Source organism: Lagenorhynchus albirostris, chromosome 4, assembly GCF_949774975.1.
Source record: "Lagenorhynchus albirostris chromosome 4, mLagAlb1.1, whole genome shotgun sequence".
In the NCBI taxonomy this organism is placed as follows: domain Eukaryota; kingdom Metazoa; phylum Chordata; class Mammalia; order Artiodactyla; family Delphinidae; genus Lagenorhynchus; species Lagenorhynchus albirostris.
The window spans coordinates 129,701,458-129,726,422 of record NC_083098.1 but is presented as its reverse complement, the minus strand read 5'-3'; the positions used below and the strand labels follow the sequence as shown (position 1 = coordinate 129,726,422).

General features: G+C 44.6%; 2 protein-coding genes across 4 annotated transcripts in view; both read right to left on the bottom strand.

Moving 5' to 3' along the window:
• Nucleotides 1-24,301, bottom strand: part of FGF2 (fibroblast growth factor 2) — a 90,609-nt gene extending 66,308 nt beyond the window's left edge. For all 3 annotated transcript variants that reach the window (XM_060148676.1, XM_060148675.1, XM_060148674.1), the window contains exon 1: nt 23,761-24,301. In XM_060148676.1, the coding sequence (XP_060004659.1) occupies nt 23,761-23,938 (178 nt within the window). In that variant the 5' untranslated portion in view covers nt 23,939-24,301. The remainder of the gene's footprint in view (nt 1-23,760) is intronic.
• LOC132520019 (succinate dehydrogenase cytochrome b560 subunit, mitochondrial-like) lies at nt 10,261-10,904 on the bottom strand. Its single transcript, XM_060148677.1, has 3 exons — nt 10,828-10,904; nt 10,660-10,725; nt 10,261-10,497 (listed from the first exon to the last, which is right to left on the bottom strand). The coding sequence occupies exons 1-3, from the start codon at nt 10,902-10,904 to the stop codon at nt 10,299-10,301; spliced, it is 342 nt and encodes a 113-aa protein (XP_060004660.1). The 3' UTR covers nt 10,261-10,298.
• Nucleotides 24,302-24,965: the final 664 nt, after the last annotated feature.

Below are 24,965 nucleotides of genomic sequence, written 5' to 3'. Positions count from 1 at the left end.
CTATAATATAAATCAATTCTTGAAAAATCCTTATCAACTCCTTTGGTTTGTCTCAGAGTGAAGAGTTGAGCATTCAAGGAGCACTGCAAATACTTGTACTAAAAGCAGGGTAGCAAACTCAAAGGCCTACAGGGACCATGTGAGTAACAGACAAGAGAGAAGCACCTTGGTGATAAGGTTAGGAGAAGCAGGGAATAGTGGGGACCGTGATAAACCATAGAACATATACCCCTCCCAACCGATGGGGCAGCCACTACTCAGTACCGGCCAGGTGCTTGCACGTGCGTGCGCACATATATATACACACACACACACACACACACACACACAGAGTTGTGACTGGAATTTGGCTTGTGGATCACCAATCTGAAATCCCTGTTTCAAAGGCTATTAACCTGGCCAGAGTGCCCTGAAATCACAAGAAGCTCAGCTAGAGAGTAACAGCAAAAATATAAACTGCCTCAAACAAGTATTTCTGCAACCAATCCAACATACCCAAGAGACAGAGGACCTCCTGATTACAGCCTTTTCTTGGCGATTCTTTCTACCTTTTGGAAATGCTTCTTGGATGATCCGAGAGAGCTGAGGTCTCTCTCAAAGCTAAGCGCCCCATGGAGATAACGCAGCCAGCTTGGCTGGTCCCGCGCCTGCCCTAGGGGTGGATATGCCAATTAGCTATTTGTGTTCCTGGCACTTCTTTCTGGATTGCGGAGTTCACATTCATCCTCAAACATCACACAATTCAGGCAGCTCCAGAACAGAAAACAGAGCAGCAAGTGTGTGCCTGGGAAAGGAGGAGCTTCGGGGGAAAGGCGAGGGGGGCACAGGGTGGAGGAGGGGGGCTGCCCAGAGCGTTGCAGCTATTTAACTGCACTCTCCACACAGTCATTCTGTTTGACTGGTAAAATCATTAGGAAAACACCTTTCAAAGCAGGCTTAAGACAAGAGAGTTTTATTTGACCCTCATGAAAATAGCCTGGGCGGCACGTCTCTCGGTCAATGACGAGCTTTACTGCGGCCTCCACTTTGGAAAACCCTGATGGCAGCCAAGAGCTGGAGGCCCATCTCCAAAACTTCTGAGGAGGCCCTCCCAAGGAAAGCTCTCCCCTGCATCCCCTGCATGACATAGCTGGGTGGACTCAGTAGGAAGCTGGAAACGGCCCCTCTGCCTGAAAGTCTCCAAGAAAGAAACAGGGCCCCTTCTTCGGCTGTGCTGGGAAGTTAACGGAATAACTTTAAAGGAATAATGGGGTCACAGTAAGAGAAGAGCATGGCTCTACCCCCAAAGAACGCAGCTGCCTTGAAGTCCAGGTTCATAAAGTTAAGTGGACTACTCTGGAGTTCAGTTCTTTGAAATAGGGTATTTGAAACTGTGGCTGAAAGTTGGTGGAGTGGGAGAGATTCTTCCAGTATGTTTGCCATTTCCGTACGCGATATCTCAATTACTGAGGTTAAATACTATCGCTGGTTTCACAAAAATACGACGCCTCTGGAATGGAAAGGAACAGTATCAAATTAATGTCAGGGATTAACTGAATATGCCTGTTCAACTTCCTCAGGTTAATGCCTCTCTCTGTTTATCACTTTATAATGTTGTTCCCTCATATGAACAGGAAGTTATTCTTTCAAAGTCCAATTTTTAAATTTTTATCTGACCCAAAAGGTTTATAGATCTAAAAAATAAAAAATGTAATAGGTTTCTCTTCCCATGTTCCTAACATGTTTTATACTCTCCACCTACAGAAGAAACAGGTGCTCTCATTGTGCCGTGTAACTAGCTAAGTAAGCCTCACTCATCCCCGCCTCGGTCAGCGTCTAGAGCACATGTACTGAGTGCTGAACAAATGTCTATTTTTAATGGTGAAGATAATTCATGGAACTGCCTTCTGCATCTCTCTCCATTCAATATAAGAGAACATACAGGGGGCTTCCCTGGTGGCGCAGTGGTTGAGAGTCCGCCTGCCGATGCAGAGGACGTGGGTTCGTGCCCTGGTCCGGGAGTATACCACGTGCCGCGGAGCGGCTGGGCCCGTGAGCCATGGCCGCTGGGCCTGCGCGTCCGGAGCCTGTGCTCCGCAGCGGGAGAGGCAACAACAGTGAGAGGCCCGTGTACCACAAAAAAAAAAAAAAAAAAAAAAAAAAGTTACTGCAGCCATACACGTGTAAGATAACAAGGATATGCACGTTGAAAGTGGCAGTGAGGACAGAGAACAAAGGAGTAAACACCAGGGTTTCATGAAGTCTGGATTTTGGTAAAAAACAAAAACAAGAAGGGGGGGAAAGTTATGTTTAGGTTTTCAACTTGGAAATAAGGAAAAATGATGGAATAATTTGGGAAGAAAGTTGACAAAATGAGGATATCCAGTTTATGATCCAGCACCAGCTTCCTGCTCATCAAGGAGAACGATGAACTGCTTATTTGATTGGAAGTGAATTACTTACGTTCAAGCTTACAGAGTGACATCCAAGTGAAGCTGTTTTCCAGACAGTAGGGGTTTGGAAACTGGATGTGGTAGAGACTTATTTTGGTGGCTCCAATGAACCACACCTCTTGATAGTCATACCTTGTGTAGCCCCTCCCATATTGACTCTAGTCTTGGGCCATGTTGCCTGAATTCAGTCAATGGGACATTAGCAAACATGACGTGAACAGTGCTTACAGACGGGAGCTCTGGTCTTGCGATCCAGCCTCTAGGTAAAGAAGCCCAAGCTAGTCTCATGGAGAGACCGCGTGGAGAAAGGAACACATCACTGGAGTTTCAGTTACCCTGCCAAGGCACCAGACACCTAAGCAAAGCCATTTCAGGTATTCCTGTTCCAGCCACCATTTGACTGCCGCTGCTATGCTAGCAGAAGAACCATCCAGCTGAACTACAGTCCATACACAGAATCATGAGAAATAATAAAATGGTGATTTTAGAGCATTAAATTTTGAGATGTTTGTTACGCAGCAATAGATTTCTCAAGCACTGGAGGACAGACGAGATATAAGTCTATAAAAGGGAACCTTAGGAACAGTAAACAGCAGTCACAGCTAACATTCACTAGGGCTTACTATCTGACATGTTAATACAACATTATTAACACGGGGGCTATTATTAGCTAGCATCCCTGCTTGGCAGATGAGGAAACTGGTATTTAAAGAAATGAAGTAATTTCACCCAAGATCATACAACTAGAAAGGCACAGCTGAGACCTAAACCCAGGTCTACCTGTTGCCTGCACAAATGTGGAAGACAAGAATGACCTTAACAGAGGAGTGAGAACAAAGGGGAGAGGGGGGCCGGGGGTAGGACCAGGGCAGAAAGAACGACGACTTGATTACAGTTTTGCATTTTTCTCTAATTTCAATAGCTGTTCAACACAGTCTAGTTAGGGAGTGAATCAAATCTAGCCCCTATTTAGAAAGCCAGCTCCTGTTGTCGTTCTCCCTCTGCACTGAACTCTGGTAACAGCAGGTGTCCCCTACAGCCATGTGTACAGTCACTGGTTGCCCCCATACGTCTTTTGCTTTAAGATCATCACTGGCCATCTCCAGGGACACGCCTGACACGAAGTGCCCTGTTTTCTGGGTTCACACGCTTTTTTCCTTTGGCCATGCCTATTTCTGATGATATTATCAGCCCTTCCCCAAAACCGATTGTCAAAACCCTCCAGCAGAATTTGAGTCAAAAATCCTTAGCGCTTGGCCCTTGGAAATCATCTAGTGCAGACTTTTCAGTTCAAGATAAGGAAGCAGAGTCCCGGGCTGGTGGACTGCTTTGCCCAAGATCACCTAAGGACCCAGGGTCAAAAGTCAGCGGTCCTAACCCTCCTTCTCTTGCTGGCTGCAGAGCCAAACTGCCCTGAGAAGCATGTCACTCTATTATTTTCTCATCTGCCATTCTTCAAGAAATAGCTGGTTGAAATAACGCTGAAACTGTGCCTTGTTCCAAGCAATGAGTTGTGTGATGATGGAGAGGGTAGGGGGAAAACCGGCGAATCAAGAAAAATACCAAGAAGTAAGGGAATTTATCTCCCCAAAGAAAATCTCCTTATACTGTGTCTTCTTATTCCTCTTAATAAAAAGACAAAGAGTTAATTGCTATAGTTTATAAAGTTTTAAAAAAAAAAGTCACAAAAGTACACAAATAGCAAAGCAAATAGCATCTGGCTCTAGTACTCACACTTCGATCCCAAAAAAGGAGCCTAGAATCATAACTGTTGAATGTATTGCCTTTCTCTGTGCCACGGAAAGTCATCATTTTGTTTTCTTTTGCTCCTTTCTCCTTCCCAGAGTTGGAATACCTCTCTGAAGAGAATGCCAAGAGCCCACAAAACTAATTACTCAGGAGTTTTGAATATGAAAGTCTGTTTCAACCTAAATCTTCTCTTGCATATTCCTGGGTGTGTGTTTGTTTTTCTTCTCTTTCTTCCTTTCCCTCGTCACTTTCTACCTCCCTTGCCCTGTCTGCTCCCCTGATTTCATTTATCCTTTCTGCTTCCTCCAAAAGGTATATGAGGTTACTAAAAAGAGGAAAAAAAATCAGACATCTATAAAGGCATCCGCCATTATCTCGACCTTATTTGTAGAGGAATAGGAAAGGCTTTAGGCACAGAAAGTGATTCTTCTTGAGATGCTCTGAATTGAAACCCCTTATCTCAGGCATGGAAGGGAGTCACCCTCCCAAGTAAACTGTTCCAAGACCAGACACAAAATACAGCTCACTTTGTTCAACTCATACCTTTTACTGCAATTATCTCCCCCCCCAAGAATTTCTAAAGTATTTTACTTTCTATCTCTATGGGAACGGTGATTTTCACATGAAGAAAAGATTATTCAGAATCTAGGCATATTCTTCCAGCTGGACAATAACAAGGGATCAAACTCCTGACGTGCATTTTTTCAGATTCGTGGAAAGAACTTTTAAACCAGGAAGGTGCTTTGCAGATGACCTGTCCCAACACCGATGTCTTGAAAAATAGGAAACAGTTGCTTTGACCAAAAGATGTTTTCCTTACCCCACCCAGACCTCTCCCCCTTGCAACACTCAAACCCTAAGGGCTGCTGGTCATCACAGGCCATTGCAACACCACTGGGAGCTAAGCACACTGGGGTCCAGCCAATTCTTCCAAAGAGCCATTTTCCACTGGAATCCGGCCTCTCCCCTCTCAGCATATGCAGCTGTTTTCTGGCTTCCTGCAACGGCAGCTACGATATAAATTTCCCACGACCACACTGAAGTCTTTCATCCTTCAAGGTCCATACCCTCTCTTCCTCCTTGTCAGTGCTATCCACTGACCGTCACTGTCACTCACTGAAGACCTTGGAATTAGGCACCCCGCATCCCTTGCCGTCATCTAGAGAGATGGCACTGTTCATGCAGAAGACCCACCAACATCGAGTCTAGCAACCTGCATTCACCACTCTCACGGCCATGCCATCACTCGAGAGCGGCTTCATCTCAAACTCCGACATGGCATAACCTCATTTCCTTCGGCTGGTCCTTCAGCCGCTTGGACTTAAATGGTGGAGTCAGGTTCAGTTATCTACCCGTCCGTAGCCTCTTGGGCTTCCCTCCTCATCACTCTGAGCTCTGCGGGGCATAACTCAGTTCTGCTTTTTCTTTCTCGCACTTCTGCAATCGAAGCTCCAATTTTTGGATCAATATAGCCATCTGGCTTCTCCACTCCTGCACTTGCGCTGTTGAACCTACACAGCGGAAACGTCCCCGGAAGTAACACAACCATCCAGACTGGTGTTGTTATGAATGTGGGTCTCCAGCCTCAAGTGAGCCATGAGCGACTGTGGGCACATCCCGGTCTCTGTCCTCTCCCATTCTCTACGGCAGCCATAAGACTTACAGCTGGCTCTACAGGCCCAGCCCACAGCCATACCTCCCTCCCGGAGATAACACTGCCTCCTGCTTCAAAGAAAAACCGAAGATCACAGACCTAAGGTCCCTCAGTGTTCCCATACCTAAAACATATTCACTCACACTGTGCTGACCAAGCTAAGCTCATCATTTAGTGGAACACATTTGTCTCTTCTTTCTCTCTCTCTTTTTTTTTTTAAACAGCAACTAAGCCACCAAAGAGGGTTTGTCATTTTGTGCCATTTTGCTACAAAATCGGCACACTGAAATCTCTGTGTATCTGGTGGTGTTGTCTGGCATGGCCTTTTAGCTTCCCAGTGGGGAGGCACCCTGCCCCTGAGGACATAAAGATAAACAAAGAGGCCCAGTTAAGGAGACCCAGCAGTCCAGGGTGCAGATAAGGGAGACGGGCGGTACATGGAGAAACTCCCCCGCTCTTGGCCCAGCACCTAATCAAAGCCCCTCACATCCCCTGCTCTCTCCCAGCAGTGCCAGTGAAGTAGAAAGGCATCTGATCTCCCCCTTCCCTTACTTCTATGTCATCTTGGACCTCTCATGAGGCTCAAACAACTGACAACAGAAGTGTCTCTAGTTATGCTGATACCCCTGCTTCTAATCAATGCTAGTTTGAGGATGATGTAAGACAGAAGCAACAGACGTTTCCAATCACAGACTAGAATATGACTTTAAAAAAAAACTAACACCTACCCAATCAGACTGCAGCCTCAACTGCCCTCTGCTGTCTGGTCCTCAGAAACAGGCGTCTGAGGCCCAGTTCACTTCTGTGATGAGGGACGAGCAGGGCAGCCTTTGGAGTATCTGGCAGCTGGTGGAGACCAGGGACAGCAGTGATGCTATCTGTGACCACAGGCGACAGCCTCAAACATCTCCACATGTAAGTATTACTCTGACTTGTTGGGAATCCTTTTTTGTTTGTTGATTTTAATAATATCCTTTCTTCTGGAATAGGATCATTATTCTTGTTTTCAGAAATCCTAAGGAAGCAAAACTAACTCACGTGTGTTGGGGGAAGGAAAAGAGAACCAGAAGAAAAAAGCTAATGAAAAACAGTACAGAGGTTCCTCCGAAAATTAAAAATAAAACTACCATATGATCCCACAATTCCACTTGTGGGTATTTATACAAAGAAAACAAAATCACTAACTCAAAAAGAAAATCTGCACCCGTGTTCACTGCAGCATTGTTTACAATAGCCAAGACATGGAAACCACTTGTGTCCATCATTGACGGATGAATGTATAAAGAAAATGTGAAATACACACACACACACACACACACACACACACACACACACACACACATATTATTCAGCCATAAAAAAGAAGGAAATCCTGATCCATTTGGATGGATCTTAAGGGCATTATGCTAAGTGAAATAAGTCAGACAAAGATGTATACTGTATGATATCATTTATATGTGGACTCTAAAAAAAAAACTTAGATACAGAGAACAGATTGATTAATCAACTGCCGAGCCGGGGGGCTAGGAAGGTGGACAAAATGGGTAAAGGAGGTGTAAATGCACAAACTTCAAATTATAAGATAATTAAGTCCTGGGGATGTAATGTATGGTACGGTGACTATAGTTAACAATACTGTGCTGTATAATTTAAAAAGTTGCTAGAAGGGTAGATCTTAAAAGTTCTCATCATAAGAAAAAAATATATCTATGTGCAATGATAGATGTTAACTAAACTTACTGTGGTGATCAGTTCATAATATATACATATATCAAATCATTATGTTGTATAACTAAAACTAGTACAATGCTGTATGTCAATTATATCTCAATTTAGAAGAGGAAAAGGGAGGAGAGGAGGGAGAAGGGGGGGAGGAGAAAGAAGCTAGCCTCCGTGTTCCCTGGCAAGCACCAGTCATGGAAGGTGAAGCCTCAGTGGGGACCAAAGCAAAACGATCTCAGCATGAAGAGGAGGTCAGTCTCGTGCCTCTCTCAGGAACCCTCCGCCCCACGTCCTTGGGATATCGCTGTGAATAAGGGGGTCCTATCCAAGTCAGGGTTGAACACTTAGGCCAGTCTAGGATTTATGCCAACAAGGGCCCTGCGGTGGTTAATGTCATGTGTCAACTTGGCTGGGCCATGGTGCCCAGATATTTGGTCAAACATTATTCTGGATGCTTCTGTGAGGGGTGTTTTTGGATGACGTTTATATCTGAAGTGGTGGACTTTGAATAAAGTGGACTGTCCCCCATAATGTGGGTGGCCTCATCCAATCACTTGAAGGCCTAGTAGAACAAAAGACTGACCTTCCCTGAGCAAGGAGGAATTCTGCCAGCAGACGGCCTTCTGAACTTGAGCTACAACACTGGCTCTCCTCTGGGTCTCCAGCCTAACAGGTTTCCAGCTTCCATAATCACATGAATCAATTTCTTAAAATAAATCCCTCCTTCCCTCTCCTACTCTATCTCATCTGTATCTCCTAATGGTTCTGTTTCTCTGGAGAACCTGACTAATTCAGTCCTCCTACAAATTGAATTGCTAGGTGGTCAGGAGATAAGCAGCTGTTTAGCTGTTGCCCTTGGCAACATCTTCACCAGCAGGGCTAGCCTCTGTGATGAGACTCCAAAGTCAGGCTGACCTTCAGTGAGCACGGCTGCTCGGACGTCAAACCCCGTCCATAGGGTCAGTCCAAACTGCACTCGCGCTGGTCTCCTCCCTTCCCAGAGCTCCTTGCTTCCATTCAACTGACTCCATCCCTCTGTGATCTGATCCAGTCCCTTCATGTCTCTTCCAACCCACTGCTGCACCAGTATAGGACTTTCCCAAAGAACACGGTTATGATTCACCTTAAAAAAGTAATCGATATTATGCAGAATACGTTGAGATTTAGATTTTTGGTATGCTTTGACTTAGAATGTACAGTGAATTAGAAATAATTAGTACTAATTAAGCACCATTTCCCAAAGCAAAGTAAAGCAAAGTTTTACTGATAACAACCAAGGTCATGCATCTGAGTGGGGCTTAAGAGGAAATAAGCCAAAGAATGGATGAAGGAGTGAGAAGTGGATTCCTTCCAGGGGGCAGGCATAGGCCTGGGCGCTGCTCACCAACAATCAGTCAACTAGGGTGCTGCGTCCATCTGTGTGACCGATGGCCAAAGACCCCACCCATAGCTCCACCCTCCCAAGACAGAAGCCTCTTGGTTACCATCTCATCTCTCTCTGTCCCTTCATATTCACATACCCCAGAGAATAGTATCCACCATCTGTCTCTGCTCCCTCACTCCATTCATCCTTCTCAGAAATCTTTATATAAATAATATGTGGATATAGAATTGTTAAAATTTTCCAAATACATAGATAAAGAAGTAAAGATTCCTCTTCATTTCTTCTCTCTCAATCCTAGCCCCCTCTCCAAAGTTATAAGCACGAGTTAGCAGTTTGGTATATACATCCTTTTTCAGCTCTTAGCCTACCTATTTACTCCATAAGTATATAGTTCTTTTGTGTGTGTGCATTTTTATAAACGGGGTATTTTTTTGTGTTATTCCAATAACTTCCTTTTTGTTTCCAAAGACAAAAGGATCTTTTTAATTCCGTTTCAGAAAAAGCTGTCACATGAATTTGGTTTAGAAAACATGACACTAAGAGGCTTGGTTTTTCTGTAAATGCAAGGAAAAGAAATAACCGTTAATAGGTTCAATGATAGTTTTCTGGATCTTCCTCTTGCATCAAAAGCTGTATATCTTCTCCCCAAAGCACCTGCTCCAAGAGCCAACTCACTCTCTTTATCTGCCTCTAGCCGGGACAGGCTAATTCCCCCCTCCAACACCCCTCTCTTCTTTCAGTCACACTGTGTTGGTGCTAAAGACCCTGGGCTCTGACCAATGAACAGAATTGTCCTTAAGCCAGCAACCCACAGGCAGTGGGACCCAAAGCCCCACTCCCAGTCCCGACAGCAGAGGCCACAGAGCTGGCATCGTTTCCACTCTCTCAGGAAGAAGGAGCCAAAAGGTGACCCTCAGCACAAAGCAAGGCCTAATATAAAGAAAGACTGAGCGCTCCCAGGCCCAGAGTAGGCTGCAGGCTACAGTCAGGAAAAGGGAGTTATTGCAGTCACTCCACCTTTAGAAAGAAATAAGGGGGGGCTTTCCTGGTAGCGCAGTGGTTGAGAGTCCGCCTGCCGATGCAGGGGACACGGGTTCGTGCCCCGGTCCGGGAAGATCCCACATGCCACGGAGCGGCTGGGCCCGTGAGCCATGGCCGCTGAGCCTGCGCGTCCGGAGCCTGTGCTCCGCAATGGGGGAGGCCACAACAGTGAGAGGCCCGCGTACCGCAAAAATAAAATAAAATAAAAAGAAAGAAATAAGGGGAAAACTGGACCCTTTTCCACTACTATGGTTCTATAAGGTCCTCTACTGCTGAGCTCCAAGGGGATCTGCAAGCACAAAAGGGTCTAAACAAATCAGGAGAACTTTGCCCTGGCTGAAGACAGGAGTGACAAGCAGGAAGACAGGTCAGTGTAATAATTTGTAGGAAGATGATGCTGGGAACTTCGGCTCTTCACAGGGCTGCCAGCCCTACAGAGGACAACACAGTAAGAACCAAGACAAGCACTCCTGACTGGTATAGCTGGGGAACTGTCAGGCCCTTTCCTGATCCCACACCAGGAGTCAGATCCCATTCCAGGTGTGACACATGAGAAGGAGGAGGAGTGCAAATCTGGCTGTGTGGACCAGTGCTGGCCCCAAATACAGGGACTTCACAAGTTCCAAATGAGACTCAAAGCTCCCAGGGATCAAAAGGGCCGACAAGCAAAAAGAGAGACCCCTGCACTCAAGGCAATACCAGTGTCATGGTGGCAAATGGACATCACCATGGGAAGAGACCAGCTACCGATAGCGATATGGGGAGACAAAGGGTGCTCTGAACCACTGTTGTTATTCCAGAACCTCTCCATCTCTTCTCTGGCTGTGGTTTCCAAAGGAACAGCATTTCTGATACAGAGCTGAGGACCAAGGTGGGCACAGAGGCAATGACAGCCAATATGTCTCAACAAGAGCACAGCCATCTTGGGTTCTGGCCTGGACAGAAGTCCAATAATTTCCTTTTTTCTCTTGACAAAATGGAGACCCTTCTCTTCTAATGTATGTACCTCACTTATGACGTGCCAGACAGTGATGTAAGAGAGCTACGTTTCTCAACTGGATCACAATACATTTCCTAACTCTCCTCCCTACTCCCAGCCTTATACCCTTCGATCCATCCCACACACCTGCCTGAGTGATTTTACAAAAGCCCAAATCTGATATTCTTATTCTTATGATTAAACTCTTTCACTGACTCCCCACTGCCTTGAGGATAAAGACCAAATTGTTAGCATGGCTTACAAAGTCCATCACAATCCAGGCCCTTCCATACATCAGGACAAAACTATAATTCGAAAAGATACATGCACCCCTGTGTTCATAGCAGCACTATTTACAATAGCCAAGACATGGAAACAACCTAAATGTCCCTCAACAGATGAATGGATAAAGAAGATGTGGTGTATATATATATATATATATATATATATATATAATGGAATATTACTCAACCATAAAAAAGAATGAAATAATGCCATTTGCAGCTGCATGAATGGACCCAGAGATCATCATACTAAGCAAAGTCAGAAAGACAAATACCATATGATATCATTCACATGTGGAATCTAAAATATGACACAAATGAACTTATCTATGAAACAGAAACAGACTCACAGACATAAAGATCAGACTTGTGGTTGTCAAGCGGGAGAGGGAGCGAGGGAAGGTTGGACTGAGAGTTTGGGACTAACAGATGCAAACTCTTATATAAAGAGTAGATAAACAACAAAGATATACTGCACAGGGAATGATACCCAATATTTTGTAATAACCTATAAGGGAAAAGAATCCAAAAAGAAATAGATATATGTGTATGTACAACTGAATCATTTGCTGTACACCAGAAACTAACACAAATTTGTAAATCAACTGTACTTCAATTAAAAAAAAAAAAAAAAGAATCCTGGCCCTTCCTACGTGGCTGGCCTTACCTCTTACTATAACCCTACACTCTGGCCATGCCAAAATGTTTGCAGTTCCCAAAGCATACCAAACCTGGAGCTGCTTCCTTGGCCTGCGTGCCCTTATGAGTCTTCCAAGAAAAATTAGTTGAGTTGCTAAACACATATAAATAACCAGATGAATTCTGCTGCTGTATGGGAATGTTGGCCATACTGCTGTTAAAAGTGGTATAGAGGGTCTAGCAAAAACTGTTAACTCTGTTTAGAATAAGGACCTAAAGCATCACTTTTTGGTGGCAATTAGATAACACAGTCAGCTGCCGGGCAACACCTAGTTGCCTCCCAACACCCAAGCCAGCAGTCCCTCCTGTCTGAAGCCTTTTCTGACTTCCCTGTAGAATTACTCTCCTCCGTAGTACGATCTCACTCTTCCCCCAGGACACAACACGAGCAAAGCAGCGTTAACATTTCAGTGTCCTTACTGACTTACATCTCTTTTTTTTTTTTCCTGACTTACATCTCTTTCTTGTCCTGCCGGACAATATACACCTTAAGGGGCAGAGGCCTACATTTTTTTAATTGAATTAAAATATTTTTAATTCAATTTTAATTGACTTAAAGTATTGTGTTAGTTTCAGGTGGTAGGTGCCTACGTTATCTGCCTTTTAATCCCCAGCACCCAATGCTATATATGACAATATAGTAGAAATTTTGTGGTTAAAATGGCAAATCAAAAAATACATTATTTTTATTGAGGTACAACTTAATATTTACGATGAGTTACAAAGATATTGACAAGATACCAAGACCAAAACCAAACAAACAGAAACTTTAAAGATGGCTTTTTAATAAGGCAAATAGAAAAAAGAGTTAAAAATTGGTGAAGCCAGGACTGAGATTACTATACTTGCTAGAAGCACACCACATATTCGGCTTTCTAGAAGCCAGGAGCCATAACAAGTTTCCCGGAGTCCATAAGGTTAGAACAAACTGGCCACTAAGGAGAAGCGTAACTAGTCCTGACACGGTTACCACAGAGAAATTCTCTCAGGAGTCCTCAGAGGGGACACTATGTAATGAGATAAACAGCAGCTTTACATATTTCTTAGAATTAACACAGACACCAGTTTCAGAGAGATGTTACTTTTGAAAATCGTTTACCATAAACTACAGTCTCACACCAACGTATTCAAATTGGTTCCCTCGCTGATGGTCAGGTTAATTAGAAGATACACCTTAGTTATTAGTGGTAGTAGCCTTAACATATTTTGGACCATGGACAACTTTTTGAGAACCTGATAAAATGCTATGTATCTTCTCCTCAGAAACAACACCCTGAGATAATATTTTGCATCTATTTTCAGGAGATTATGGAAACCTGAAGCTTGTCCATGGACCACCCATGTTAAAATCCACAACCCGGAGGAAAGATGTACTATAGATCCTTGAGTCAGGCCTCCATAAATATTATTTCCCACAGCAGGACCTTAAAAAAGTGCTGCTCTCTGGCCTATGGGCTGAATTGTAAAGGACCATGTGCTTTAACTGTCAGCCACGGTGAGCATTAGGCTCCTTCTAGAAAAACAGAGGTGCCTACAAGGAACAACCAATCCCTTCTGGAGGTGATACCATGGGCAACGCCAAGAGTCTCCAGAATTCTACGACACAAAAGCTCTACAGCCCTACATCATTAAGCACGGCCAAAAATAACTTAAGTCTGGAAAATATTCAACGTAGGTATAACCAAATAGATATCCCAACTGGGTTTTTTTCACCCTAATCTCATTAAAACACTCAAAGACTATCTACTTTTTGAGTAATGTAACTTCCTGCAATGCGTTCCAAGAAAAAGTAGTTGAGCTGCAAAACATACGTGTAAATCACTACATGAATTCTCCTGCTGTATGGGGATGTGAGCTACCCTGCCGTTAAAAGTTGGGTGGAAGGTCTAGCAAAAATTATAACCCTGAATCAGAATATGAATCTAAAGCTTCACGTTTGGGTGGTAATTAGAAAACAGAGTCAGCTGTCTATTAAGAATACTTTTAGATTATGGTAATAAATTCATATCACCAATTTATCTTCAATTTTTTACCTTTTAGAGGGAGAGCATACTTCCAGTTCATTAAAAGTGATACAGTCCTTAGCCTGGCCTTAGAAACCCAAACATGAAAAACTCTAGACTCTCTCCCAAAGAAAATGTATTTCTTTTGTAGAAGGTTATTATGAGAAGTTTGGTCTGATATTCCACTGAAATGAACATATCAAGCCTATGTATGTTACTACTCTCCCATTATATATCACCCTATTTACTACTTTCTGTGTTATTTTCTTTCCTCAGTATTCTCAAGACTCTTGGAATTTTTTTTTTTTCAAGGGACTACATCAAGCTTACTACCTATATAGAGTTTCCGGAAAATAGCTTTATCCCACTTTTTGATATATAAGACAACCACTCATCTGCTGGTAACTTTCCTATTCTCTATCATTCTCATAGACTTTTAACAGTGCCCACATCTGTAAGTGATGTGTGTACCAGGGGACTGGACTGTTTTGAGTCCATGTTTCTCTGCGGAGAGGAATAACAAGATCGGAGCTGCTCTCTGGAAAGATTACTCTGCCGAAGAACAATATCCGGTTGATTAGATGTGTTATGGGCTGAATTGTATCTCCTACCCGCCGCTGCCCCAAACTCATATGTTGAAGCCCTAGGCCTCAGTACCTCAGAAAATGACTATTTGGAGATAGGGCCTCTGAAGAGGTGATTAAATTGAGTCGATTAGGGTGGGCCCTAACCAAATCTGAACCAAGAAGAGGAGGTTTGTATGTGTGCAAAGAGAGATGAAAGGGCAGCAAGAAGGCAGCTGTCTGTGAGCCGAGAAGAAGCCTCAGAAAGACCAAACCTGCAGACACTTTAATCTCGGACTTCTAGGCTTCAGAACTACGGGAAAATTAATTTCTGTTGTTTGAGCCACTCAGTCCACAGTAGTTTGTTATGGCAGCCCTAGCAAACTTACACAGATGGGAAAGGCTAGAAGCCATTGGCAACAGTCAGGGACAGAACTAGAGCAGCTGTGGCAACAATGCAGAGGCCAGCGTGAGTGTAAAAGACACTGCAGAACCGAAATGCACAGGGCCCGAGAAAGGGATGTGAGGATTGAGGAAAATGCAGAGTAGAAATTGACTCCAAGAGATGGGCGTGGTTGGCAAGAAATTTTTTTTAATATATTTTATATTTTAAAATATAGGGGAGTCAAAAAAGGGAGGCAAGTGATTCCAAGGAAAAAGGAGTTTCATTTTTCATTTTAGACACATTTCTAGATGTGTCTGGCTAAGCACTTTCTTTGTATCTTTTTGTCTTATCTTGGTCTTTATTTCCTCACATACTAGACATCCAAACAATTATTGGTTGACTGAAAATCTCACTTGATTAAAATAAAATAGGTCCAAGTACATCTGCTTTTTTTCTTTTGGTTGCTTTTTTAATCTTACACCACATGTCCTTAAAGAGGGAGCCTATCGTGAATTTCCCTGAAAGGGTCTAGCTGTAATTTTTAAACATCCTTTTAGTTATTCTCTTTGCATTTTCTGCATGCTTTCGCTTATTCTGTATCTTAATCTTCCAGACCCTATCTCTGAGGTTCATTCCATTCTTATACAGTATTTATCCTTAATTACGTCCTACTCTTTCTATTTTACTTTTTAAATTAAATATGCCATTTCAAAATCTTTGAGTACTTCAGAAAACAACCCCTAAACATTAAAGAGCTGTTTCATAATAAATCATGACAGAAATACTTTCTAAACAAAAAAGAACGCAATAAAGCAAGGGGTGGGAGAAAAGATGACAGAGGCTAACTCTGCTAGACATGGTAAAGGCTCTGGGAAGAGTTTAAATAATTTTTTAAAATCACTAATTCTGTTCAAATTTCTGCTACACCATCCATCTGGAATTCTGGCCATGAACTGAATTCTAAACACTAAGAAGTATGGAAGGCACAATTACTTCTTGTCGCAAACAAAGAGATCGTGTTTTGAAAAGCCAACAGCAAAAACCCTATCCTTATCTGTAAAATGAAAATGATACTTGTTTCAGAAGATTGTAATAAGATTAAACATATTGTTCATAAAGCTGACATAGAGCATGTTCTCAAGAATTTCATTCATTCATTGAAAAAACACTCAGAAAGTAACAAGGTCCAAGGAATACAGAGGTGAAGGTCAAACAACTGACCCTTCCCCTATGATGGCACAGGGACTTTGCCTAGTCATTATGGTGTCTAATCTCCCTAGGTGTCTGGCTAAGCCTGGACAGATCCCATCAACCCCTCATGCTTTAACACCCTCCCTCCAAAACAGTCTGTGTCTCACTTTCCCCACCTGGTCACAGCTGAAGGTGTTGCTGTAATTCACTATTTTTTAATCTAACACTTGTTGTATATGCCTTCTTCATATACTACTGTGCTCTACTAAACCAGTTAGCAAGATTGGCTTCCCAATTTTACTTGCATTATATTCCCATTACTAAACTGCTGCATTTAGAGTAATGTATAAATATAAGTATATAAGAACTACTTCTAAAACTAAGAAACACACTCAGAATATTTCTCTTTTCACATAATTGTTTTGACAAATGCTTTGCCTCAAAGAAGATAAGAAGATTAATCAATCTTACATTTAAAGATTAAAGATTAAATTTGACTGAGAGAGGCTCTCCAAATTTCTGATTCTAGTAAGATAAAAAGTAACAAAAGAGGACAAACCATGCAAAATCCAAGATTATACCATCCCAGAATCAGAATTTCCAAGATGAAAGGGACCTTCTTCTCGAGTCCTCATCCAATTCAAGTAGTCATCCAACCAGTGAATAATGACACCTGCCCCTACATACACACACACACACACACACACACACACACACACACACACACACACACGTCAAATAAGCCAAAGGTAGAAATAGCTAAGAAGGGAAAGGTCAAATGACACGAGAGAAAAAATTTAAAAAAAAATAAAAAGATGGGAGAAGAAACATAATTTATAGAAAAAAATGAAAATATATAAAGACATATAGCAGGTGTTAAATTAAAATGTAAGTTATTAGGCAGTAAATAATTTCATTTCTAATTCAAAACAAACACTGTTCATCAAATGTTATATTTCAAAAAGTAACTTTTTAAAAGGGGGTATTATTTGACTCTGTTACTCTCTTCCATTTCCTATTTAGTTATGACGATCTGTAAACCTATGAATTGTTTTCTCTTTATAAAATGATTCAGCTCAGAAAGCAGTAGAATGAGACTGGTCATTCAGCAATCTCTCCCACCCACCCTTGCAGACATCACATCACAAAGACTATGACTCACTTTATCATACAGTTTCTGTCCTTTTAAGAGTTTTATGATTGTTGTGATGAATACTGGCTCATAAATCTGAATGAATATTAGGATGAAACTATTTGTGTCATTTCCTCACAGCCAAAGCAGATGCTAACAATGGAACCAGACAGTTCTTAATCCTAATTTATAAAATGATTCACAGGTTTTAGACTTGAGAGAGAGAGATTTAAGGATTAAAGTATATGGTTCAAGTATGAATTCTCAGATCTGTATTTTTTAATTAGAGGGTTATAACTCGTTCTGGAATTGGCTAGAAATGTTATGTTAGTCAATAGCTGAAAAGAAAATCTTCCACAATAAAAATTAATCCTAACAAATGATTGTGTTTTACCTTTATTGCTTCCTTTGAATGATGTGAAAGGTGTCGCTGCAGAAGGAACTACGGTGATGCTACATTCAATTTATCCATTTTACACGCCTCGTGCCGAAGTACGCATGCTTATTTATTTAAAGTTCCAGCTCATTCAACAATACAGATTGAACCTCTTCAATGGGCCTCAGCCTTGTCATTCACTGAGCAGTGGAGTCAAGGGGATCCTGGGGTGAGTAAATGCAGTCTCAGACCTCAGAGTAGAAAAGAGTAAAGGACTGCTAGGTAATGTCATTTGAATTTTTAAAAATCCCTGCCAACTAGAAATTTCCAGTAAAACTGAGGGACGTGAAGTTAAAATATATCAAGCTATTAGAGAGAATTTTTAGATAGCATGCAGGAGAGGAAAGACAGGTACAGGGCGGTATGAAAGAAATGGGGCCTGATGCATGCCTAGGACTGGGGTAAGGTAAGAGGATTAGGGGCCAATTAAAGGCTAAGAGAAGAAGGATGTGAGAAGACGATCAGAAAGGAAGTTAGAAGACTTGGCTAATTTGTTGGGTACATGTTGTTGAACTTAACACACATTCTTTGAGCGGACACAGAGAGGACAGAGTTCACAGCCCCAGTGCAGGAGACATAAACAATTACAAGCAAAATCATGAAGTCCGTACAAGAATATGTACCAAGTACTATGGGAAATGCAGAGATAGAAACAATTATTCTCCCTGGGAAGGCTGGGGAAAGTTTCACAAAGGAGAAGACCACTGAGCTGACTCATAAAAGATCTTTCCAGAGAAAGGTGGGAGTGGGAGGAGGGTGTGAGAGAAGAATTGGTAAGAAAAAGAAGGATTTTCCAAAAACAAGGATCACAAGTGGAAAAGCCCATCATTGTAACAGTGACGGGTCTGTCAGATTAGAGACTACAGTGAAAGCACAGAGCACTGGCAGCGTCAGGGGAGCGCGGATGGCAAAGAGTGGGAAATAAGACTGAGCAGGTAGGTCATATTGGAGAGGGAAAGTCGGGGAGGGTATGGTTGTAGGTAAATACAGGACAGGGGAAACCAAGAGACAAGGCAAGGAAAAGTCACTGAGGTAGGGAAGACTCCAAGGCGTCTAGCTTTGGAGACTAGAAGGATAATTTCACTACAAACAAATTCGGTAGGAAGGGTGCTAGTTGGAGAAAACTGTTACGGTCTGTTTTACGTGGGTTGAGTTGAGGCTGTGGCAGTGCATCTGTCCGTCGAGCAGTGAGAAACACGGTACTAACACAGAGGTGGGAAGTCAGAGACAAAGACTATAATTGATCTGCCGAAGGACCACGAGTACACAGAAAGACGGGTGGAGTGCCAAGACAGAGCCTTGGGGAATATTATAGCAAAAGACCAAAAGAAGGAGAAACCAGAGGAAAAGACGGTCGGATGGGTGAGAGGAAACCAGGTTGATGTGCTGTAACAGAAGCCAAGGAATTCTCGGGAAGACAGAGGCAGACAATGGTGTCAAGTGTCAGAAGTAGGGCCACAAATTGGATAAGTCCATGTGATTGAACTGGAAGACTGCTGGGGCCCAGAATGATTTAAGTAGAATACCAGGTGCAGAATCCAGAATTAAAAAGAGAAAAGGAGATGAAGTAGAAGAGCGTTCAGGATTCTAGGGTATTGGCCACGAAAGAAAGAATGAACAAAATGCACAGCATACCTGAGGAATTTTATATCACACAGTACGTGGTAAAAATCTCAGGTGCTTTTTAAAGGAAACAGGATTCATAATGAGAGCTTTAAACTAATTATCCTGAGAAATGATTCATCTTTGTATAGATTACCCTTAAAAATGCTAATAGCCAGCTTTGAAGATTCCAAAATATTTTCCAAATATAATTTTGTTACATAAAATCATCTTCATTAAAAGACTGACCAAGTGTCTAAACGTATGTGTTAACTGCACCAAGAGAACTATAAACCTCGACCGTGCTTTTATACATCATGTGGTCCAGGAGTTATTCCACGGGATGGTCCACACAGAATGTTCTCATCAGCAGCTGACATTTAGTGAGAATTCCCAGAGTAAAAGATACAAACCTTTTATGATGTTTACTTATATGGAGAAGTCATGGTTCCTACCTTAAGGTGTCAGCATTTTCTCAAAGCGCGTAAATCATGGACAGAGAATAATCCACTCACAGAATCTAGCCAGATCATTACTACACTATGCAAACTTCCTTTAAAAAACAACAAAAACTTTCCCCCCCAGAATATCTTTAAAATCTGTGACACAAAAGGCCTGAAGCCTCCCTTTGAATTTCGCAAGTTCATGTTTTTAACGATGAGGGGTTGCATGGAGTATGTGCCATGGCACAGGGCACGGGGGTCACACAGACCGGGATCCCATCCCTTCTCCACATGGGAGTGGACGGGTCCCTCAGTCTCTTCAAGGCTCAGTGTCCTCTGGAGTCTGGAAGCCGAGAAGTGGGGCAAGCAGGCAGTCACCTCCTGGGAGAAGCCCTCCTGGGAGAAGCCCTCCTGGGAGAGGCCCAAGGGTCGACCCAGCACTTCTAACTACCTTCATTTTTTCCAAAATAACAGCATCTGGAATAAATTTGATGCTAAAACGCACACAGGCAGCATACTTTGCCCTCACTATACTCCACCACATGTTGTACGTGCTGCTTGGGATAAAATGTTCTCACGTGGTTCACTACTTTAGAACATACACTTAACGTTACCCATTGCCATGGGCATTTGGAAGGGGCCTGTAAAAACATCCAGGACGCCGAAGGGAAGGTGGTGGGTGTGCACCGCGCACGCGGGGGGGGGGGGGGGGGAGCACAGGCTCCGTCCTTGTTTTTATCATGCTTTTAGCAAGACTCTCGTGTCAAACACAGGTTATTCCAGGATTGTAAGAAAAGTGCAGGAAAGTTGCCTTTTCAAAGGCAACTTGTGAAAGCAATTCAAGAGAGAACCCAGGTGAGAAGCACAGGTGATCTTCAGCAACACTGTGAAGCTGGAAACACGGGCGTCCAGGCGTCTGATCCCTTCCTTTCTGCCGCCGTCCGCCCCGCCCCGTGTCCTCTCCAGAACCTGAGCTACGGCCCCCGCCCCTAACCAGCGCCCCACATTCATGCCACAGCCTTCACAGCTCCCCCAACTCCAGTCCTCCTGGTCAGGTTTTGGGGAAGAAACTGCACATGCAATTTAATCCACGCTAAACGGTAAAATCCGAACGCTGCTGAACCTTCCTTCCAGAGGGACCCTCCTCCCTCGGTATCCGTGGGGGGCCGGTTCCAGGATCCCCCGCAGGTACCAACAACCATGGAGCCTCAAGTCCCTCGAGGAACGTGGCGCAGCACTGTTGACCCTCATCTCCGCAGATAGGGAACCCTCGGATACGGAGAGCAGACTGTATTTGCATTTTAGAAACGTCCGGAAAGTGTTAACGCCAAAGAAATAAATCTCCAATGACAGATTTTAGGGTCCATTGGGCAAAACAGTTTGAGGAATGTGGCCTTGGGTTTTCCAACGTTTCAAACAGGTCTAGATATCTGGGCCTTAATTCAGAGGGAAGCTGTAGCAACGGTTAACTGATTTCTCCACGTTTCCGGATCAGTTTTGCTCGGTCAGGGGAATGGAAGAGATGTAATTCAGAGGATATTGTTAAGTCATTTTTTTTCTTATATATTTCCCATCAGTGTCCTCCTGGTTTGGTCAACTATCAGTACGCCTTCGACATGCCAGAAAAAAACATTGTACTTAAACTTATGTCCAGGTTGGGCTATACAAAAGTGGCCTAAATTTATCATTTTTAGGTTTACATTCTTGACAGGCTATCACCTGGTACAAGGTGATTTTAAAAAATCAGTGCTCTCCACAGATCTGGATGAATATTCTACTCTTCACTTTTAAACATCTTGTCTTTAGCTAGTTATCAAGTTGGTAGGGTTTCTCAACCTTAGCACTTCTAACATTTAGGGTCAGAAAATTTTTTGCTGAGGGATTAGGGAGGTATCTTGTGCACTGTAGCATCATCCCTGGCCTCTACTTATTAAATGCCAATAGCACCCTTCCAGGCGTGACAACCAAAAATGTCTCCAGGCATTGCTAGATGTTCCCTGGAGGTGGAAGGGGGCAGGCAGTACCAATCCTATTTGAGTACCACTGAGTTAAAATCAGATTACAAAAATGACAACCCAGCCCAGAATTGGGAATAAAAAGTTAACAGTTGTTTTTACAAGGGTGGTAATGAGGTATGCAATTCAGAATTACCCTCACTCACTAGCCCCTATACAGTTTTGTTCTAAAGAAATAGGGTATCGAGAGTGTCAAAGAAAAAACTGTAATAAAATGTCTGGGAAAAAAAAGAGACTACTAGGGGAAGCCTCAATATGAACCCAATCTGGGGGAGAGTTCTTCTGTCTTCTAGTCAAAGAACATGTTCCTTTTTGTGCTACTAGAAAAGAGCAAAACTAATTGGGACATATGTGCACCTTGCCCTAACCAGCTGGGCTAGCCTGGCAGACAACTGCAGAACAAACTCCAAACACATAGATAATTTTGTGAAATCCATTTAAGTTACCAAAATAGAGAAGGAGCGCTACCGATAGACTGGACTAAAAGCATCTTTTCAGATTTACTGGATAGTACATGAGAAAAATTTTTAATTACGGCAGGCCTGAAAAAAATTACAGGCCTGCATCTTTTGCTTGTTGCTATTTTGGAACCAATAAAGACTCAATTCTTATGAAAGCACATTTCCCATTCCCGAATTTGTCAATGGAGGCTTGGCCGCAGAGCTCTCTCCACTTCCTACTCCCGCATTCCAAAGTGAAGGACACGCCATTAGCATCATAAGGTAAAGACGGACTCCTGCGGGTCTTTTCTCAGGCAAAAAGAGGATCAGGTTTTCCACCTGAAACCCATAAAGGAAGGAATGGCAGAACAAACAGCTTTCAAAAGAGATGTTTTACCTACACTTACAGGGTGACAGTTAAAACATATCTGATCTCTTTCTCTCACTTCCAATTCATCAGTATTTTTACCAGCCCATTTTACACCTTTTTCTCCATCTTTTCTCTGGACCAGTGGGTTCTCAAAGTGTGCTCCCTGGTCAGCATCACCTGGGAACTTGTTAGAAATGCAAATCAGGCCCCACTCCAGACCTAAGCAATCTGAAACTCTGGGAGATGGTTCAGCCATGTGGTATAACAAACCTTCCAGGTGATTCTAATGCATCCCTAAAGTTTGAGAACTAATGACTTAGGCCCATCTTCTTTCTATAACCACAGATAGATTTTATTTTATTTCATTTTATTTTTACAGCAAACGAAACTGCATACTAGTAAACTGAGTCCTCTGTGCACTTCATATAAATCCTCATTTGATCCTCAAGCCTGATGCAAGGTTGATTATCCCCCCCTTTCGGGATGAGGAAACGGGCTCAAGGGTTAAGGGTCGCTCAAGGTCCCATAGCTAATAACTGCAAGTGGAAGATTAAAGTTTTTGCAGTTCTTTCCACTACTGCAACAAAGGTCTATAGCACTTTATTAATACAGTCCATATTTTCTGCTTTTTCAGTTTTCCGAAATTCGGGGAAAAAACCAGAAATGGATGGGTGACAGCAGTGTGCCAACTGCCTTGGATCCTACCAAACTGGAATCTAAGGGCACGACTCTGGAAAGGTATCTTTCCAATAAGGAACGTTTAATTCGGCTGCGGTCCCTCCTGGCTTTGTCCCGGGGATTGCGCGCATCCCACAGAGAAGGGGTCGGAGCTTCAGGCTGGGGGCGCCCGGGGCACCTCCGTGAGCCACCCACCTCTGCTCGGCCGCCGGGCATCCCCGACGCGACAGGTTGTCTGCAACTGCAATTCACATTACCACAGAGAGTCGCCGGCAAGGCCCGGGCGCCCTGCGGCTCCGGGCCCGGGGTACTGGTTTACCAGTGGAAACCGGCACACTCCAAAGCCTGGGCGAGCGTCTACCCGCCACCGCAGCTCGGGGCAGGAGGGGCCGAGTGGTGAACCCAAAACCGCCGAGGGCCGCGCGGGGAGAGACCACAAGCCCCACTGGGGTCAGAGTGAAGAGCAGGAAGGAGCGCGGCGGCTGGAAGTCAGGGGCGGGAGAGAGAACGGCAGGGGATGGAGACGGCGCGGGGTAGGAAGAGCCGGCCAGCACTCACCGTGAGGGTCGCTCTTCTCGCGGACCCCGTCCACTCGGCCGTCGGGGTGGATGCGCAGGAAGAAGCCCCCGTTTTTGCAGTACAGCCGCTTGGGGTCCTTGAAGTGGCCGGGCGGGAAGGCGCCGCTGCCGCCGTCCTCCGGCAGGGCGGGCAGCGTGGTGATGCTCCCGGCTGCCATGGCCCCGACAGCGCCCTGCCGGGGTCCCCGAGCCCCTGGAGCCGCGCGAGGAGTCGCCGCGCCCCGGCCCCGGCCTCGGACGCGCTCCGGGGCGCGGCCCCGGCCCCGGCCCCCCAGCCTCCCTCCACGCGGCACGCGGCCGCGCCCGCGGGCCCCCAGCCTCAAGCTGTTCCGCCGCTTCCCTCTCCGCCGGCCCTAGAGCACGGGGAGCCGAGCGGCCCGGGAGCTGGGAGTAAGGGCTGGGTGTCTCCGCAGTCGCCGCTCTCGGGAGGGCCGCCTCCCGAAGCTGCAGCGCCAGGGATCCTTTTGCAACCGCGGGCACAGCGTCCGCTGGTCTGGCAACAGCCGGGCCGCGGCGTCACATCTTCTACGTCTCCACCCGCGAACGCCCACCAGCCCCGCAGGTCCCCGGTCCTCCTCCCTTCCTGCGCGCCGCCCCCTACTCGCTCGGCGTTTTATGGGACCGGTCTCCGGGTCGGGCGCTCTGGCCGCAACACGCAAGCGCGCGACCTCCGTGCCCGGCGGGGGGGGGGGGGCAGCCCGAACGCAGCCAGGGGGCGGGGGAGGTGCGGGGATGCGGCGGGAGGCCACGGCCCGGGCCCTCGCCGCTCCGGGGGCTCGACCCCGCCGGTTCCCCGCGAAGGCGCCCAACCCAACCCCGCGCAACCCAAATCACATTCAGACTTTCTCCACACTACGGAGCTTTTGCTGTGCAACCAGCCGTGATTCAACTTTTCAAAGTTTAAATGCAATTTTCTCCCCCATTCTTTTTCCCTGCCAGCGTTTCAAAGCGGAGAAACTATTTCCACCCCCAAGAAGCAGAGGAATCGGAAGCGAGGAAGGGTTCTGTGTCAGAATAGGTTTCGAACATCTCTCATCACCAAAAGCCGAGGGTTACTCACAAGCACAAACTGTTAACACTGAAGGCAGAGGCTGAAGTAGTTCACTAACATAAGCGAAGAAAGAGGCCTGAGAAGGGGAGCGGGTTGCGTTGCTAAGAGGAAAAGGCTTTTCTTTTACTAGCCTG